The following is a 17,740-nucleotide window of genomic DNA, read 5'->3' on the forward strand; positions in this document are numbered from 1 at the left end:
GTAAAGTATCACTTCAGCTGCAAAAAAATTATGTAGAGCTAGTCTTAGCTTTTGCTCGCTTCTATAATTATGACAAAAAGCTTTAACGTCGGAATCTGCCACTATTAAAATTAACTCGTAACTTGCTGTGTGAAGGCTATATTCATGCTGTAAATGTAGTGCTATGGCATCCTGGTAAGCAGACTCACAAATTACAAACAAACCAAACGACTATTATACTTTAATATGGCCTCGGGTAATAATTATGTTAGATTAGGTGACAGTTTTTGTCTTCCAAATTAAGCTTTTCACATAACGTACTAACTCCTCTTATTGTATACTGCCAGTAGGCAATTAAATGATCAATAGCAACACACGTACAACTTACAATATCAACACACTCATGGCAAAATGCAGATTTTAATTGGCAGCTACAGCAGACTTTAAGTCAGTGACAGTTTCTTTCATTTCTTCCTCGAGCGCATAAATGAGTCCTGGAGAAAACAGAGTTTATCATAAATGTGGAGTACTTCATTCTTTAAGAGTACAAGCATCACCTGTATTTGCATCCACAGCAGCAATGAATGTGACGACTAAAGGGAAATAGTTGAACTGTACCACCTGATGACCAGAGTAGTAAGATATGATGCTCTTGTTCTTTCCCACTTCAAGCTTGCTTGCCTAAAATTAAGGAGAATGACAAAACATGAAGTAAAACACCCCTATCAATACCTGTACATCGAACCTGTTCACTTGCAATGGAAAAAACACCAAGAAACGGTGGCTTCAGTGCAGCTGAAGGCACGTTCCCTGAACGAGCTGAAGAGCAAAAAGTCACTACATAAACAGTTGGGAGAAATTGAGGAATTCAGTGGAAATGGCTACTTAAGAGTCAGACACAAATACAGCAAGAACAAATTCAGGCATCTGAACAGTTTTACCATCATTACAATAATAGTTTCAATCCGTACTGCTCACAGTCTTTTGAAAATGAAAATGAGCTTGTAATTGTACATCTACTGAAGGCTCTTTCGTTTCAGAGTGCTCTTAATATGAGAACACAATAACAAACCAAGCGTACGTGTACATTCCCCATTAATTTTAAGCACTATGCATACGTGCATTAATAAATGCTACACTGATCATTAGATGCTCAGAAGCATTCGTCCCCGTGCGTGAGCTGAGCGGCAAAAAATGTTTACCGTAATTATTATAACTTTATCATTATGGGGAATGATTGTGAATCTAGAAGCAACAATTAGAAAACAGTGATTTTATCGCCTTCGAAGATCGCCTACAAGTTTCAACTATAACTAGCCTATTATCATTAGAACTAACTAGTTCGCGAGAACTGCTCATCCACACACACCATTCACTCTACCCCTGCTGCGCACTGCACGGGGTGATTAAATATGTATAGAAGTGATTAAACCTTCAATGAGAATGACACCATCTCGATCTGATACCACAATGGCTTCAAGTCCGTCCACCCTAAGGAACATGATATAAATCAGGTCATCGATAAAAGTGTGTGGTTTGTAGGTGATCTATAAACCTTCAATGTTACATTATAATTATGTATTAAAAAGGGGCTCTAAGAGCTATATACCAAAGTTGACCGTATAATGTATATTTAGCTATATACTTGTATCCTTTCGAATTATTGTGATGAGTAAACCTTGAACAGGTTTTACTCTGTGGCTATTTGGGCATTGATGTACGTGTATTACAGTATGATGTTCTATTAATGACTGGAGAGTGTACAGCAATCCCGTATCACATCTGGAATATCAATAGTATGGTTACTCGTGCAATAATTAGGCACTCTTAACCCACTCTAAACCATACTATTAATATACTAGGAAGTGATGCAAGCTGCGCTGTGCTAATGCCTCTCGCCATGTTTTGTTTAGCTCAAAAAGTATACCAGGGTTTTGCAGAAATAGAGGGTGTAGAGCGTTCCTTATATGGATATCTAATCTTTACACATTGTGGTGTCATAAACACATTGTGGTGAAATGCCAAGTCTGCTTAGGAAGGAAGCAAACAAAATGGCTTTTTCTTGTGAAAAAAAGATCAAGGCATTATTTGGGATATAAGATGGAGAATAGTGCATCAGACAGAGCTGCTTGGACTATCTTATCAAAGTGTTGCTGAGAATCTTCATCAACTGTTTGTAGAATAGTGCCATGCTGACTTAGATCTACAACTTTATGGTTGACCACAGATAACCATATAAGGAACGCTCAACGCAAAACGCTTTTTTGTGGATATTGCAAAGATTCTGCAAAACCTTGTAGAAGAGGTATGCATTTAATACTTAGCTTTGTGTTATAATTGTTGTTTACACATAAGTCTATCTGATTGATCTTCAAGGTTTCATAAGTATATTTTGCATCAATTTTCCTGTCAACGTAATCATGCCTCGGTGTGCATGCGCAAGCGAGGTATACGGTAGTGTGTTTGTGTGTGCATGTGTGTAGACTGCTACAACTGCTCAAGGATCAACGAAGTGAAAGTAAGAGTTTCTATAGGCTTCTAGTCATGGATTTTAATTCGTGGATTTGCAAAATAATGCTTGGTTCTCGAGATATGCCTAGTTTTGCTTACTTGGAATGCCATTGCACCTTTTCAGAAGAGTGCATAGAATAACTTGTCCACGGAGTGTCGCTACTCTACGTAGTAGTTAGCTCTGCACCAGAAGGCTAGCTATTGGTAGCTGCAAAAGTGAGATGAGAGCTGCAAGGCTCTGCTGGTGCAGCCATTAATGTTCAGACTTGAACTTTTGGCATTGATCGTTTTTAACAACAATCATGGTCGATCATTACCCGGGTACTCATTGAGTTTCCTTGGCCTGTGATTCTGCATGCAGAAAATTAATGTTGATCTCAAGCTCATGATGTGTATAAAAAGTATAAAGCTATTAGTAGCTTTTGGTACCTCCACCGAGGCATAAGCACCTGTGGTGCTTTCATTTAAAAAAAAGGGGGTGGATCTGCAATGAGGTCAGAGTTCATAAGGCTGCTTCTAGTAATACAGTGTAAGCTGTAAGCATGAAGCTTTGCAGCTTTTTCTTGACTCTAGCGCTTTAGTGCATGGCTAACTGAATATAACTTTAATTTATGCGAACAAATGATGAGACTGTAGCAGCCTTCACTGTGAGTTAAACTAGCCATAACTCGAGAAAGATGCTTTTGTTTGCAAATACACAAATCAAAGAGAACGTGGCTAGAAGCCTATAGAAGCTGTTAGTTTTCGTCGCATTGCAACCGTTGAGCAGTTACAGCTGAAACACACACACACACACACACACAGTCAGCTGCTTTAATTACCATATCCCTCGTGCGGCTACGCCTCGAGGCTTCAATTATCATGTAGCCCCTGCCTTTCATTATCAACAATATAACTATGTAGTTCAGTAGGATCCCCTGTACCAACAATTTTAGTGGACAGCGATATCACAGAGTGACTTACGTTGGTAGAAGTCTCCTTACGAAAGTCTGCAGTTCCTAAAGAAAAGGAACACACACTTACTCTACATCATTGCAATACAGTAGACTCTCGTTAATCCGGCCACTCTTGGGACGGAATAGCGAGGTGGCCGTATTTCAAAAAATAGCCGCGGCTAAAAAGCGATCCATTACTACTAATTTTGCAGTTCTGTCTCGAGGATAATGAATCATGTTGCTCTCTATTTAAGAGTAATCCAATTTTATCTACCAAACCACACCCAAAATGTCATATCCGGCCGTAATAAACGTATAAAACCCTAGTTTGGGGCAGCCAGTACTGGCCAGTATATGGAATAGTGAGTGGTCGCATTTCAGGGCGAGTTTTGTGCAATAAACACATCTAGCTAGCAATCTGTGCCAAAGCCGGTATATCGAGATGGCCGTACTTCAGAGAGCCGGAATAGCAAGAGTCTAAGATTCAAATCGATCGGAACTACATGATTAAGAGAGAGGATAATTTTTACCATATAAAATAAAGGTGTCACTCTAATTAATCTTACGCCGTAACTAATCTTTCGTAGCTCTAATTGTTCGCAAAATTAGCAAATTTTTTGAAAAGTGGCCGCCGCCACTCTATAAAATATGATTTATTACACCCCCAAAAAGAAAAGCTTTAATATATAGCTAGGGTCACCTAGCTTATAGTGCCTTGAGGTCTTACGATTGACTATCACGGACATAGTGCTAGCGTCACACACAGTTTAATACCTTTTATACAGTAAATTCTATAGCTAGATCTATTTGCAAATAAATAACTCACATCTGTCATTTTTGCTCTGTGATCTTGTGGATGATACAAGTGTTATTTCAGATGGGTGTGGCCATCTACTTCTAACTCTGGTTGGAGCCGCCTTGGCCTCGGGACCGCCGCTTGACACATGTGCTCTGAGGTAGAGTTGAGTATAGTACCAGAGACTCTGTCTACTAGCTGATTTTTTCTGAGGTCCCTGTAAATATGAAACCAAAGAAGCTACATGTGAAGAAGCAGGCAGTAGTGTTTGATGAAACATCTAGGAAGTAAGTTTAGCCTAGACTACACTGGAAACTACGCCCCTTTCTTCTGGGAAAGGGACTGGCCAGGTGACTATCAATAACTTGTCCCAAAGTAATGTATAGTTAAGTTATAGGTTAACTTATAGTGACGCCACTGTTTTGCTGGTGCGTACTTATTCGTTTTAAGGTGATAATTACGAAGACAGATGTCGTCTTTTGGAGGTTGAAAAATTATGTTAAAGTCTGGTGTCGCATATTTAGAGGGTTGCATGTTCAGGGTGTCATACAGGGGGGAAAGGGGGGATATCCCCCCTAGCTCCAATTTCCCCCCCCCTTTCAATTATGACTGAGTGTCCATAGCTGGGTATTGAAATAACAGTTGACCTTTTTTTAGCAACATTTTCTGGTTACTTTTCTCATTTCCCCCCTCTACTTCAAAATCCTGTATGACACCCTGATGTTACTCTACTATCCTCGATTCCAGGCCGCTTAAATTACTATATAGCGGCCTGGAATCGAGGCTATGGTTTGACCTCTATTTAGGACGACACGACATAAAAGAGTTATTGTTAATTTAACACAGCAGTTGCTACTTAGCCTTTTAGAGGCCAGAAAATTGCGGTTCTGTCTCGAGGATGGTGAAGGATTAATGATCTCTATTTAAGTGTAATCCAATTTTATCTGCCAAACCACACCTAAAATACCAAAACGTCATTTCCGGCCGTTGTAAACGTATAAATTACATTGAAAACCTAGTTTGGGGTAGCCAGTACTGGCCAGTATACGGAGAGAGCCAAACTAGTGAGAGTCTACTGTAGTCACCTGACCAGTCCCTTTTCTAAATCCAGTCTTAGACTAGTTTCAGCCCATACTTATTAATGGTGCTTTGGTGCGCATGCGCAAGCGAGGTATACAGTAGTGTGTTTGTGTGTGTGTGTGAAGTACAAGTAAGAGTTTGTATATTTGTGGATTTGCAAAATAATGCTTGGTTCTCGAGTTATGCCTAGTTTTGCTTTCTTGGAATGCCAGCAGAAGAGTGCGTAGAAAAACTTGTCCATAGCTAGAGTGTTGCTACTCTACTTAGTAGTTAGCTTTGCACTAGAACGCTAGCTATTGGTAGCTGCAAGAGTGAGAAGAGAGCTGCAAGGCTCTGCTGCATCAGCAACTAATTTTAGACTTGGACTTTTGGCATCGATCCTTTTTATCATGGTCGATCATTTCCCCACTCTTTGAGTTTCCCTAGCTGTGATTCTGGATTCTGCCTGCATGCAGAAAAAATAAATGTTCATGACAATTATAATGTTTATTGCTAATAGTTGTGTTAATTATGTAGCTTTGACGCCTCCACCGAGGCATCAGCACCCGCGGTGCTTTCATTACCCGAGGCGTGCGTGGGCGGCCACGGGTATAGTAGTCCGTTGGTTTGTTTGTTTGTTTATGACAGGTGAATCTACTCACCTGGGTGTCATGGCACTGCGTTTACAGCATGGATAGTCTTCACGCAACAAGTTACTAGTTTTAATAGTGGCAGATTTTTATGTTAAACCTTCGTTGTCAAATTAAAATGAGCAAAAGCTAAGAAGCTTGTGTCTGGATCTGCTTACCTGGATGTTATAGCACTGCGTTTACAGCATGAGTAGTCTCCACACAACAAGTCAGTACTTTCAATAGTGGCAGCTTTCAATGTTAAAGCCTTGTTGTCGAATAAAAAGCTTGAACTTGCACGGTGGCCTCTAGCTACATGCGTCCTTTATTCTAGGTACGTATTTACAGCTGAAGTGATCCTGTACCAGGAACAATGGAAAAGGGTCACTACAATAAAAAGCTGGAATTGTGGCTGGTTTGTTGTCTTTTGTTAGCTGACTCTGGGATCCTACTCCAGGAGCCATACTTCTCTGACACACCAGGCTTCTTTGCTGTGATCCTAGTCCACAGTATCCTAGTCATGTCTATGTACCACTAAAACTCAGTTCTCAAATGTTTCAGCATGCCTCCTGTCTGGTTTAGTTTTATTGCTCCTGCTGTGTTAGACAGCTCAGTTGTGCACTGCATTATATCACTCTTGTGGTTTCTTTATAATCATGTCACCAGCCGAGGGTTTGCACTTTTATTAGTGCTTTAGTTTTTTATTGTTTTCTGAAACATATTCAACCTATTAATTATCAAGGCTAGTCTCGCAAGCAGGGAGGAAGGACCTCTGGTAGAAGTGACCACTTTTCCTTGTTCTTTCTGACATACGTGTGCTTGCGAGACTAAACTAAGTCAAGGTACCCCTTGGGCATTTCTATAAATGTGTGTAGCATAGTCTTGCAAATTTTTAGTGGTGAATACAATACTCTATGTACCGTATAGCGCGAAATTTTCGTATATTTCGTGGAATGGCCTCTAAAACTGTTTCGTTGCATAATGTTCGTGGGTTGACTGCTTTCCAGAAGCCACGCCTTGCACGTTATAGCAGATAATTCTAATTAAAGAACAATTTTCATGGACTTATTTTTGTGTAGGATTGCTAACCCATAAAAACAGCGAAAATTAAGCCCCTTGATCGTGGTATTCTAACAAAAATCATCTGAATTTGTAGAGGGAGAGGAATTTGAAACAAGCGGAAAACCAACCATATTTCTCACTGTGTCATTTTAATATCGCATAACATGCATGAGTAAATACCAAAGATGGCAGTCGAAGCAGTTATAGCAGCTATTCTTAGAGGATGAAACTTCCTATCTGAAACTCGATGAAAATGACTAGAGATACTGGGAATTTCTGCACAAGAGTGGGTTTTCAACCAAATAGTGCGCAACGCAAAACCTGGCCACTCTCAAGTACTGTGTACCAGTGAATTAGCTCATTCCAGTACATGCATGTAGAATATCTGATTTATGAAGACTGTAAACATGTGATATTGATACAAGCATTGTGAATGAGAAAATCCTCCCCCCACTGACGTCTGCATGCGAGGCTAGTAACGATCCAGTTACCAAGCTAGCAAGCAAAGAAAAAGAGATCTGAGCCTCTGTAAATCATCATAATGATGTAGTTGTCTGGCTGCATGTTTGTAAGTGGTAGCTCTATTGAGATCTCTTAAATCAACACTTCATTTGAAACATAAAACAATTTCGCCAGGAGATGCTTGATAACTCCAACGAATATAATAACTGAAGTAAATTCTGTGGTATAGAAACAGTTACTACTCTGGCTCTGGATCCACTGCTACTACTGCATGCCTAGTAACTGCTTGTTTCCACTATGCAATACCGTATAGCTGGTAATTTCCGGGGAACAAAATATTCGTGGTTTTCGTGATTGAAGCTCTGACCACGAATATTTTACCCACGAATGAGGTGACCTTGCCTACCTTTACCTGCAGTGCAAGCAGCAACCACGAAAATATTATCCACGAAGTGACTAAAATAATATTGCTCAAATGTTTTGCCCCCCGGGCTATACAGTAGTTTTAGAAGGCATGGAAACGACAGGAGGAAGTCAACTAAATCACTAGACTCGCAAGCCACTCCCTTTTCTCTGATTGGACGGGGGCGGGAGAAAAGGGACTGGTGACTCTGGGCTACAGCTTGTGTAAATCAGGAATGCTATTAAATATTAATGTCACGTGCAAATTATCCAATTTATTCTGATGCGTCAAAAGCTAAAGACACACAGAAGACAAGTATACAGATCTATCTAGCCAGCCTTTTGATTTTATAGATCCTTGTACCAGTGTCTGTTGTGCCACAACTTGTGGATTAGCATGGAACAGCTGATGAACGTAGAAATCTTGGCAGTCCTTTGAACCGAGGAGTGGCAGCGATTTAAGACAGCTTGTACAAGTCTGACTACTCTCAATTCAACTGCTGCCGTCTGCCATTATCTGTCTTGTATTGTACAGGTTATTAAAAGCTTTAGGCAACCAATGACTTTCGGCTGCCAGTTCTCATCACGTAAAACTAAAACAAGCTAATCTCTGCTGGTGTCTTAGAAGTTAGATGACTATATCCTAGCTGAATGCCTGATGATGTTATTACTCCATCATCTTCTCTTTTCTAGCACTAGCATCCATTCTTAAACTGTAGCTAAGAAGCCCGCGATCACTTTTGCAGGCTACGCAATTCTACTTAACCTCACGCAATTTTTGGATCACGTGGAAAAATCAATGAATAATCTCTACCCAAATTCTGGTAGAGACACAAAATGTGTCCCAGAGTCACCAGTCCCTTTTCTCCCGCCCCCGTCCAATCAGAGAAAAGGGAGTGGCTTGCGAGTCTACTAAATCACTCTGAAAACAAGAATGTATTATTTTACTCAAATCAATTTGTGCATGCAATGTAGCTTTCATTGCCTTGGTAAATTTGATACTAAATTCATTGCTAAATTTGATTTCATGCGATAACAACCTGCAGGTTTAATACATGTGCTAAGATACCTCGGTTTCTGCTGTATCTTTATAATGACTTCATAGGGTGCCTACATCAAAGCTAGGTGATGTACTGTATTACTAGAATGTTTTGCATAATTTTGCAAAAATAAACTCACAGGTATTGCTATGACACGTACACGATCCTGGCCCAGAACGCAATAGTTGTAGATTGCAATGGGTCACACTTTTTGTCTCATTCGCAAAGGGTTTCACACGCAAAATATTCTAGCCTACTGACTTCTATCAGCAACAGGCCGTGTTTCCTCTGTGCATGCAGGGAATACTTAACAGGATTTCAAAAAAGGAAAAAAGAAAGAAGACAAAAAGCAAAGCTTGAAAACATGAAACTGCAGAAAGAAGCTCGTAAGAAAATGAGGACTGAGGTGGGTGTAGCAGTCACAATATCTTTGTTCCTGGCCAATAGAAAAAACTAAGACAGTCCAGCATGAATTGTCCTTAGCTTAGTCATGCAGGGGTCATCTTCCATACTAAGGCTCTCTTTAATGTGCCACATGATCATTCTATGCCCTATATCTAACTCTAATTTCAGAAAAAAGATGCCGTAAAGAAAAAGTTGGATGCCTACGGGCTGGCTAACAGTAAAGATGGTGAGCTGTGTTTGTTGATAATTATTCAGAGGAAGTTGATCTTTACTAGTGTAGAGAGCTATACTAGCTATACATGTAGGATAGCTACTTTTCTCTGAAAGTTTCCATATATCTTTTTTCTGTCTCCTTGCACGCACATTCCTCTGTAAAACATTTTGATGTGACCAACCTCCTCTGATAATTTATGGCCGAAGTTGATCTTTACTAGTGTAGAGAGCTATACTTAGCTACATGTAGGATAGCTACTTTTCTCTGAAAGTTTCCATATATCTTTTTCTGTCTCCTTGCACGCACATTCCTCTGTAAAACATTTTGATGTGACCAACCTCCTCTGATAATTTATGGCCACTCAATCAATCAGTGATTATCAATCATTTTGCCGCTATAATAGTGGTTGTAACACATTATTCTCTAATAGATTTCGGCCTTTCTGGATCTGTTGGGTTGAATGCTCCTGAAAAGTCTTGTGCTTACGAAGATCACCCAAACCATGTTGTCATCATAAACACTCAACCACAATTTGGACAGTCGTTATCAACTCTCGCTAATATAGATTCTTGAATATAATTATCAAACATCAGTCTCTGGTAAAACAGAAAAAACACATTCACCATCACCTGCACTATTTACACTGTTGTAGGAGCTATATACTGTAATTTTAACTTCAGAATGTTATAGAACCTGAGTAGATATAATATATATAATTATATCGAGGTGGCCATATTTCCGAGAGCCAGAATAGTCAGAGTCTACAAAAAGTAAAGGCCTTTGAACACCTATTCTATATTATATTATAAGTGCCAGAAATTTATTTGTAGAAACAGTTGGCACTTCTTTTAGGACCTAACAAATTGCTTTCTACCCGAGATGACTTATCTTATGGTGGCACAGGCAGCTATTACATCAACTGCATGCATGTGGTATATATATTATATAAATTAATAGTCTTTAAATTCTCGTTTCGATTGTCTATGCATAATTATATTAAGTACAGAACGCTCGCATGTGGTATATATAATAGTCTTTAAATTCTCGTTTTCGATTGTCTATGCATAAGTACAGAACGATCGCATGTGGTATATATAATAGTCTTTAAATTCTCGTTTTCGATTGTCTATGCATAATTATATTAAGTACAGAACGCTTCATTTTCCCGAAAACAGCTTACCAGACACCTGCAATTAACGAGCTGTGCATGCTGATATGTGTATAATAATTATAGTTGCTAATAAAATTATATTCAGTGTTCAGGCTTCAGGTCATTCAAAGGAACTCCACATACGCTGTTGGGAAAAATCCAGTTTGAGTCCTCAGTGTACCCTGCAATTGAAATGCAGTGTGAAGCATGAAAGATTTTCGCATACGAGAGAGATGGATACAAACATTAATCATGTTACTATAGGTGTGAGACTACCACAATTAATGAAAGCACTGTGGGGGCTGATGCCTTGGTGGAGGTGTCAAAGCTATACTAGCTATTGACACATTATATCACGATGAACATAAATTGTTTGCATGAGTGTGCATACAAGCAGAATCACAGGAAAACTCAAGAAGTGGGAAATGATCGACCATGAAAAGGATCGATGCCAAATTTCCAAGCCTAGCAAATATTAGCATACCGCTATTTTTCTGTGCATTGCAAAAAATAATGTGTTGCTACAAAAAGTAAGTTAATTAACTACTAAGTTAGTAGCTGACACAGTTTATTGACAATGATTTCCATGTAAATTTCTAGCTGGTGTTGCAGTTATTCTGAAGGCAAAATGTGTGTGTCTCTCTGGCTACTTTCACTTTCATTAACCAACCTGATCCCCTCTATGGCGAGTTATCAGTGCATGCAGATTCTTTCCAGCCAGACATTGCTCAAGCTACATACATCATCGCTGTACTGCACTCTACCCTATAGTCTAGCTAATCCTGGTCCAACCAGACAACAGACACAGCTAGTCACAAGTTATAAGCTCAGCAAAGCAAGAGTAGCCACAACTTCTTTACAGTTGTTCAGTATCTATGGTAATGTGAGCAGAGACGTCACATGAATGATGACGCGTGGCCAATCTCCTCTGCACACAGACAGACACAAACACACTACTGTATACCTCGCTTGGCACTTGCGCACCGATTTCATAATGAAGCACTGTGCCTCGGTGCAGACACCAAAGCTGTACGGATGAAGCTACAGTACTAAACATTATTTTCCAGTAAATCAACTGCATGCAGGGAATGGTACAAAAGAGTCAACCGTGATTGCTGCTAAAATGGATTCCGAAAGTTCAAATTCCAAGCTTGCTAGTGCAGAGCTAACCACTACCACAAGACCTCGATTTAAGGCGATACTTTTACTAAGCCAGAGGTCGCTTATTTTGTTGAAAAATTATGTTGAAGTCCTGATGTCGCATATTTAGAGGGGCGCATATGGTTGGAGAGCTCTACTTAGTCTATTTCACGCTGCTTAAAACACGTTATTTTCAAGTGGGCTAGGGTATGACTATAACATTTACTTCCATTTATGGTGCGATACTAAAAAACAATTGTCAATGCAGCTGTCGCTACTTTTAGAGGTCAGAAATTGCCTAAGATGAGGATGTCGCATATTTGGATGGTCGGTCGCCTTAAATCAAAGTATTACGGTAAGTAGAATAGGCAACAGATTTTGCTGCACACGAATCTGCAATGGCCTTGAAAGTAAACAAAAACCTAGCCAGGGTTGCATTGGAGGGGTATTTCGCCTCCCCCCCCGCCCGGATCAGGCAGATTCATTAATAGGCATTTGTAAGCAGGCAAATAAAGAGCAGAAGCGCTAAGCTGCTACATATGCAGCAAAGGTCAAGAACCCAGAACAAGAATGTTTAATCTCTCATTAAACGTGACCCTATTGTATCTGGCATTCCTCCTCTGCACACACACACAAACGGTATACCTCGATCGCTGTGCATGCGTACCCGAGAGATAATTATACTAATAAATTATAGTATTGCATATTGTAGCAGCTCAGTAGCAATAAACGTTTTTTGTAATGCGACTATACCTTGCACCATCCATTGTCCAGCTTGGTGACTTCACATATGATTTCACCATTCTGAAGCAGAGTTAGCTCATCTTTATCTTGCGCATTGTAGGTATGCACAACTCTGGCATTTTTCGTCTTTTTTCTAGTGTTTTCTGAATTAAAGCAATAGAATAATGCTAGTGACCAATAGCGCAGTTGATGTGTAATGATTGAATCTTACTATTTTTGTTAGTTACATCTGTAAAACATGAAAAAACATGCAGCTGTGGTTCCCAAAGGTCACAGTGAAGGTTGGCTTCTTTACGTGTGACCAGTGAAGATATGAAGTCATAGGTGTCTCTCCTCACACTGCTAATTCCCTTGCTGAGAGACAGCAGTGACCACAGGTGGACTGAGAACACCAGTAGTGACAACACACCAAATACACCAATCCCAACTGCTAACTACAACCATTGTAGCATTAATCGGAAAATAACTCTTAATTAATGTTACGAGCACAATACTTAGTCAGGCTACCTATTAATTTATATGGCCATAAATTATAATGCACTCAAACTCGTTCCCACGAGTTGTCTCTAATAAGTTATAGTGACTTGTGTAACGTTTTACGTTTGAATAACACGATATTTGTGGTATCTCAAGCGGTTACCACAACGTATAAGTTCATGGGATTAAGAGGAACTGGTCGGATTATTTCATCTCAATGTATATAAATTATTTGTCAGTGTGCAAAAAAATTGTCTGAGTTGCAATTGGGTGCAATTGGGAGTCTATTGAGCTTTCATAAGACATTTTGCTATAATGTACCCTAGCCGTGTAGCATAACAGAAAGGATACAGCCATCACGGCATATGATAGGAATTCCATGCCATCCATTTCCCAGGTGGTTTCAGTATCAAGATCTGACAGATGATGGTCGCAATACAAGGGGCGGAGATGATATGACTCAGAAAACAGTGTAGCATAACCACTGTCACAAAGACATATTCCATCTTTCCAAAAACCTCTCAGGCAAGTATCAACATCCATATCCATATCATCCTCCTCCATTCTTTTTTCCAGCTGATGATTAGGCTGCGCTGAGTGCGCATGCGCATGTCGAACAAATTTGATTTCGATACGATATTCCTCGACCTCAGCCAGGGAGCCCTCTCTGCTGCCGTGCGCCATTGATGAATCCGTGCTGAAGCGTCAGCCCCCACCACTAGGTCACGAGCACTGGCCCTCTCCACTGGACTCGCTCATGCTCACGACTGGCTTAATCCCCTCTCCCTCACTTGGACTTCACCTCCAACATCGTGAGTTTCGCTCATGCCTGTGCTAACTGCTAGGAGTCCCGCTGCACAATGAGCAGTTCACCTGCCCCAAGTGTCATGGTGTTGCTGACTCCCTTGGTGATCACCAGGTGGGATGTGGGGGCAACAGCGACCGTATCAGCCGTCACAATGCCTCGCCATCCGTGACGTTGTTTTTAACGCTGCTCAGTCTGCTGCTCTGGGCCCTTCAAAAAGAAACTCCAGGGCTGGTTCCAGACTCCGCTTCTCGCCCTGCAGACGTCCTCCTTCCTAATTGGATCAACGGCCACCCGGCCGCTCTTGACATTCACGTTATTTCTCCCCTCCAGTCTCTTACATTGGACCCAGGGCCACGCTCTCCAAGTGGGCGTCCAACGTAAGCTGGCTTCCAATCTCCCCAGCTGCCACTTGTGGGTTTGACTTGCATCCCTCTAGTGGCCGAAACCCTTGGAGGCTTAGCAGAGGACTTCGTCTCAACCATCCGCGATATCAGCCGATCAATTTGTCTACATTCAGGCATCGACCGAGACATAGTCACCACTAAACACCTCTTTGGTCAGTATAGCTCTTTGGCGAGGTAACGATACCATGCTCATACACAGGTCTCCCATTCCATCACCTGCTGGATGGGCATAGCTAGATTTACTAACTCTTCTACTCGTTTGTACCAACTTTACCCATAATATTATTAGATTTTTGCTTTATCTATGGATTTACTAACTCGTGTTTTATGTATAACTCTCTACTCGTTTGTACTTTACCTACTCGTTTGGCCATAAAGCTGTTCAAAAATTTTTTTCAGGTCTCCCACTCTATCACCTGTGCTGGATGGACATTACCATACGTGCTTACACGCCTACTTACTAACTACATGTATGTTTCAATATTCTACTTGTCTGTACATCTGCTTGTAATTGTTTGTACTTTCTATGAAAAATTTTTTTGTGTATTAGATCGAGACTACCATCACTCTTGGAAATTCCAATCATATCTTTATTTACAACGTAAGATCTACTCACATTAATTTGGGGTAATCTCTTACGTTGTTTAGTCGATCTAGTTAGTATACAGCAGTGGACATCATGAGCCACCATTTCAGTAGCAAACGTATAGATATACCTGTAACCAGTGTGTAGCAGACTCTAGGTACGTACGTAGAAGGAGAAAACATTTCCCAGGAAAAGGATCAAAAGTCTCGGGATGCACTTGTCCGATTTTTCTCTAATAAAAAACTATACAAGTCAGCTATAGATCAGAGGAGGTACGACATAGGTTGACCTTTTTGCTAATGAGTTACTCCCGTATTGCATTCCTGCAGCATGACAGGATGTAACACCCACATTTACCTAGAGGAGGTGTGGCCCCGCGTCATAATTTATCATCAAGTTTCACGGAGGAATTGTGAGTGTACGGAGAAAGAAGAGAATATACAGAAGCACAACACAAACACTTGCTCTCCTAGCTAGCTAAAAGACTACAAACGATCATAGTACTCCACAGTAGTTATAAATAATGCCTAGCTATATCCTGTGACATAAGAAAATGAATAGCATAGTCATAGTTGAATAAATGAGCTAGATAGATAAACACAAAGAACAGTAAAATAGCGCTGACGGTGCATAAACACCTGTTGAGTCAACACAAATATCATGTGGGCGTGACATCCTGTCATGCTGCAGGAGTAACTCTACAGTTGTTCCGCCAAGATTCCGGAAGTACTATATAAGTACACAAATTTATTTGCAACGGAAGTTCAACTTCCGCTATCAAAATGAAGCTAATACTAAAAGTAATTAAATATTCACACACTTATATTCTACGAAGTATTGTACATACACTCACGAACGAGCTCAGGCACGTAGAACTGTTCCTAGTCTACATGCATACACAAGAATAGTTGTTAAGCTTTTATAAGTTTGGCTCCAAGAGCTCAAATAGCACTCTATGTCATATGATAGTACTCCTCTAGAACAAGCGACAAAAAATTTTGCTAACAAAGTGAAGCTACGTGATGGGTATCAACAAAATTTGTAAGCTTTGAGCATTACTTTGCAAAAACATTTTGCTTGTACCCAGCTTTGAAGCAAAAATTATGAGCTTGCAAAACTTGACCACAATTTCCATGTCAAACCACATGGAGTCCCACAAGATGGAGTGTACCACACAGACTATGGCACATCATAGACATTCCAGGTTTGTTGTGTCACACAATAACGATATAAAAAATTAATACAAACATTTGTAAAATAGTGTCTAGCTAGTAAGCGAAAAACTAGAAGGCAGCTTTCTTTTGGGGAAGTCAGTGACAGTGTTGCAGACAATGGAGTATGTGAGTTGTGCCATGGCGTCAGTGGGAATATGAGTAGTCCAAGCAACTGGCGAAGTGAGCCAGCACGTACCCTTGCAGCCTCCTTGAACATTGATTTCACTCGTCAGGTTTGTCCTAAATGTAGAAAAGATATAACACGCTGTTTAGGGGATGATACATACGCACCACGATGGGACAAACCTAACAAAAAAAGCATATGTAGTGTATTGGAATGTACAGATGCTATACTAGCGTCACTCGGTAAACCCAAAGATCTCATAGAAGATGCATTTCGACGCGCTAAAGTGGATGTGACTACATATCCTTTTTTAGCAAAATAGGAAAAACAACATTTTTACGATATTTTTACCAGAACGCTAAGTTTATATCTTCAGAATTGGAAAGCTCGACCCCAGACACCCTAGCAAATGTAAGACTTTCAAATCAAGAGTACGAATTGGGTTTTTTAGCATTTGTACGTCTGGTGGGAACAGCTTACTTTAAACAACATGCAACAGGATTTGACACTAACTCACCAGCTACATATTACCATTCATTGTCTGAACAAAATTTAACAGTTAAAGAACAACACTCTATTTGGCTAGACAATATAAGGCAAAATATCTGGGACAGGGTCAAATTTGAAAACGAGATGATACCATCTGATGATGCACTTTTGCTTCATTGGAAGTGATCGTGTTGGGTTCTACACATGTGGCAACAATCTGATCAACCCATTATGACATTAGAGCCATTAGAAAACTACGGTTGGAGTATCACAGACAATGAGCTCACCATTAAATGGGATACTGCCACCAACGTACAGGCTGTCCGTGATCGAGTCGACTCACTCCTTAAAGGATGCAAGTGTTCGACAGGTTGTTTGACTGGACGGTGTGACTGCAAGAAAAGGGGGAAGCATTGTTCAATTGGCTGAGTGTTTAAATTGTGGTAATAACATAGCAGGGTCAAAACAGAAGGAAACTCACATTATATCTCTGGAAGAAGATGTGGAGGCAGGCAGATTGACAGACAGAGAAGGGGAAGACATCGTCGACTGGGTGTTCAGACAAAATACAGGGAGTGACAGTCAAACCAGTCAGTCCGAATCAGAGCCTGAGTTAGACTAAGATTAAATTGTTATGTTTAAGATATTGTTTGTTATGCTTAAAATATTGTTTATGTTTTTACTTGTACTCAAATTGTGTGTGGCTTTACTAGGCATGCTAAAACAAGTGACAAAAAATTTTGGTAACAACGAATCTGTTCCTTACTTAGCATACACTGTAGCTAAAGGCTTGTACAACAGCTACCAGCTAAAACTGGCTTGTACTCGCTCACCGTTATTCCATAAGCGCCGTCTCAGTAAAAATTCCAGGGGGGCTGGTGGTAGCTTTTTGTAACAAAAACAGTGCAACCTCTTTCAAAAATAAGAGGCATGGCATTATTTAAGGCTTGGTGGTTGCTACAACACCTATGCAGCCAGTATCAGACGTTATAGCTTGAGTTATAGGACTGTATCTTCAGCTATTGCCACTAACCTACACACTATCAAGCGGAGCTTCTTTGTGATTTTTGTGGCTGTTGATGACGTCACGGTTGCAAATATATTCACGTG

The 17,740-nt window shown here is 40.3% G+C and overlaps 2 protein-coding genes and 2 long non-coding RNA genes across 10 annotated transcripts; 1 reads left to right on the forward strand and 3 right to left on the reverse strand.

Annotated features, from left to right (window-relative positions):
- Positions 1 to 284: 284 nt before the first annotated feature.
- LOC135351277 (ragulator complex protein LAMTOR3-A-like) lies at positions 285 to 4,325 on the reverse strand. The gene is made up of 6 exons (XM_064550251.1): positions 4,252 to 4,325; positions 3,454 to 3,488; positions 1,412 to 1,470; positions 725 to 798; positions 537 to 660; positions 285 to 473 (listed from the first exon to the last, which is right to left on the reverse strand). The coding sequence occupies exons 1-6, from the start codon at positions 4,258 to 4,260 to the stop codon at positions 400 to 402; spliced, it is 375 nt and encodes a 124-aa protein (XP_064406321.1). The 5' UTR covers positions 4,261 to 4,325; the 3' UTR covers positions 285 to 399.
- On the forward strand, positions 4,326 to 10,176 carry LOC135351274 (nucleolar protein 12-like). Of its 5 annotated transcripts, none has more exons than XM_064550247.1 (4): positions 4,326 to 4,571; positions 9,176 to 9,281; positions 9,449 to 9,506; positions 9,925 to 10,176. In XM_064550247.1, exons 2-4 carry the CDS (start codon positions 9,240 to 9,242, stop codon positions 10,065 to 10,067), a joined length of 243 nt encoding a protein of 80 aa, XP_064406317.1. In that variant the 5' UTR covers positions 4,326 to 4,571; positions 9,176 to 9,239; the 3' UTR covers positions 10,068 to 10,176. The 5 variants fall into 5 exon arrangements, with proteins under 5 accessions (XP_064406317.1, XP_064406313.1, XP_064406314.1 ...); XM_064550243.1 differs by having other exon boundaries at positions 4,326 to 4,508; positions 9,128 to 9,281; XM_064550244.1 differs by having other exon boundaries at positions 4,326 to 4,508; positions 9,146 to 9,281.
- A 345-nt stretch (positions 10,177 to 10,521) lies between these two features.
- On the reverse strand, positions 10,522 to 15,419 carry LOC135351280 (uncharacterized). Of its 3 annotated transcripts, XR_010399424.1 has the most exons (5): positions 14,834 to 15,419; positions 13,357 to 14,433; positions 12,740 to 12,962; positions 12,538 to 12,671; positions 10,522 to 10,826 (listed from the first exon to the last, which is right to left on the reverse strand). It is a non-coding gene; the product is annotated as an uncharacterized LOC135351280 (long non-coding RNA). The 3 variants fall into 3 exon arrangements; XR_010399423.1 differs by having other exon boundaries at positions 13,357 to 15,419; XR_010399425.1 differs by having other exon boundaries at positions 12,538 to 12,695; positions 13,357 to 15,419.
- Positions 15,420 to 15,995: 576 nt separating this feature from the next.
- On the reverse strand, positions 15,996 to 17,722 carry LOC135351279 (uncharacterized). Its single transcript, XR_010399422.1, has 4 exons — positions 17,464 to 17,722; positions 17,112 to 17,248; positions 16,918 to 17,022; positions 15,996 to 16,257 (listed from the first exon to the last, which is right to left on the reverse strand). It is a non-coding gene; the product is annotated as an uncharacterized LOC135351279 (long non-coding RNA).
- Positions 17,723 to 17,740: the final 18 nt, after the last annotated feature.

Source organism: Halichondria panicea, chromosome 17 (genome assembly GCF_963675165.1).
Source record: "Halichondria panicea chromosome 17, odHalPani1.1, whole genome shotgun sequence".
In the NCBI taxonomy this organism is placed as follows: Eukaryota; Metazoa; Porifera; class Demospongiae; order Suberitida; family Halichondriidae; genus Halichondria; species Halichondria panicea.

Coding starts and splice junctions, on each gene's coding strand:
- LOC135351274 (XM_064550243.1), top strand. CDS start 4,447: ATGAAACCAAAGAAGCTACATGTGAAGAAGCAGGCAGTAGTGTTTGAT. Junction 4,509..9,127: donor TTTGATGAAACATCTAGGAA/GTAAGTTTAGCC, acceptor AAAATATTCTAG/CCTACTGACTTCTATCAGCA. Junction 9,282..9,448: donor GTAAGAAAATGAGGACTGAG/GTGGGTGTAGCA, acceptor CTCTAATTTCAG/AAAAAAGATGCCGTAAAGAA.
- LOC135351277 (XM_064550251.1), bottom strand. Junction 1,471..3,453: donor GTAAGGAGACTTCTACCAAC/GTAAGTCACTCT, acceptor CATGTTCCTTAG/GGTGGACGGACTTGAAGCCA. Junction 661..724: donor TTTCCATTGCAAGTGAACAG/GTTCGATGTACA, acceptor CCTTAATTTTAG/GCAAGCAAGCTTGAAGTGGG.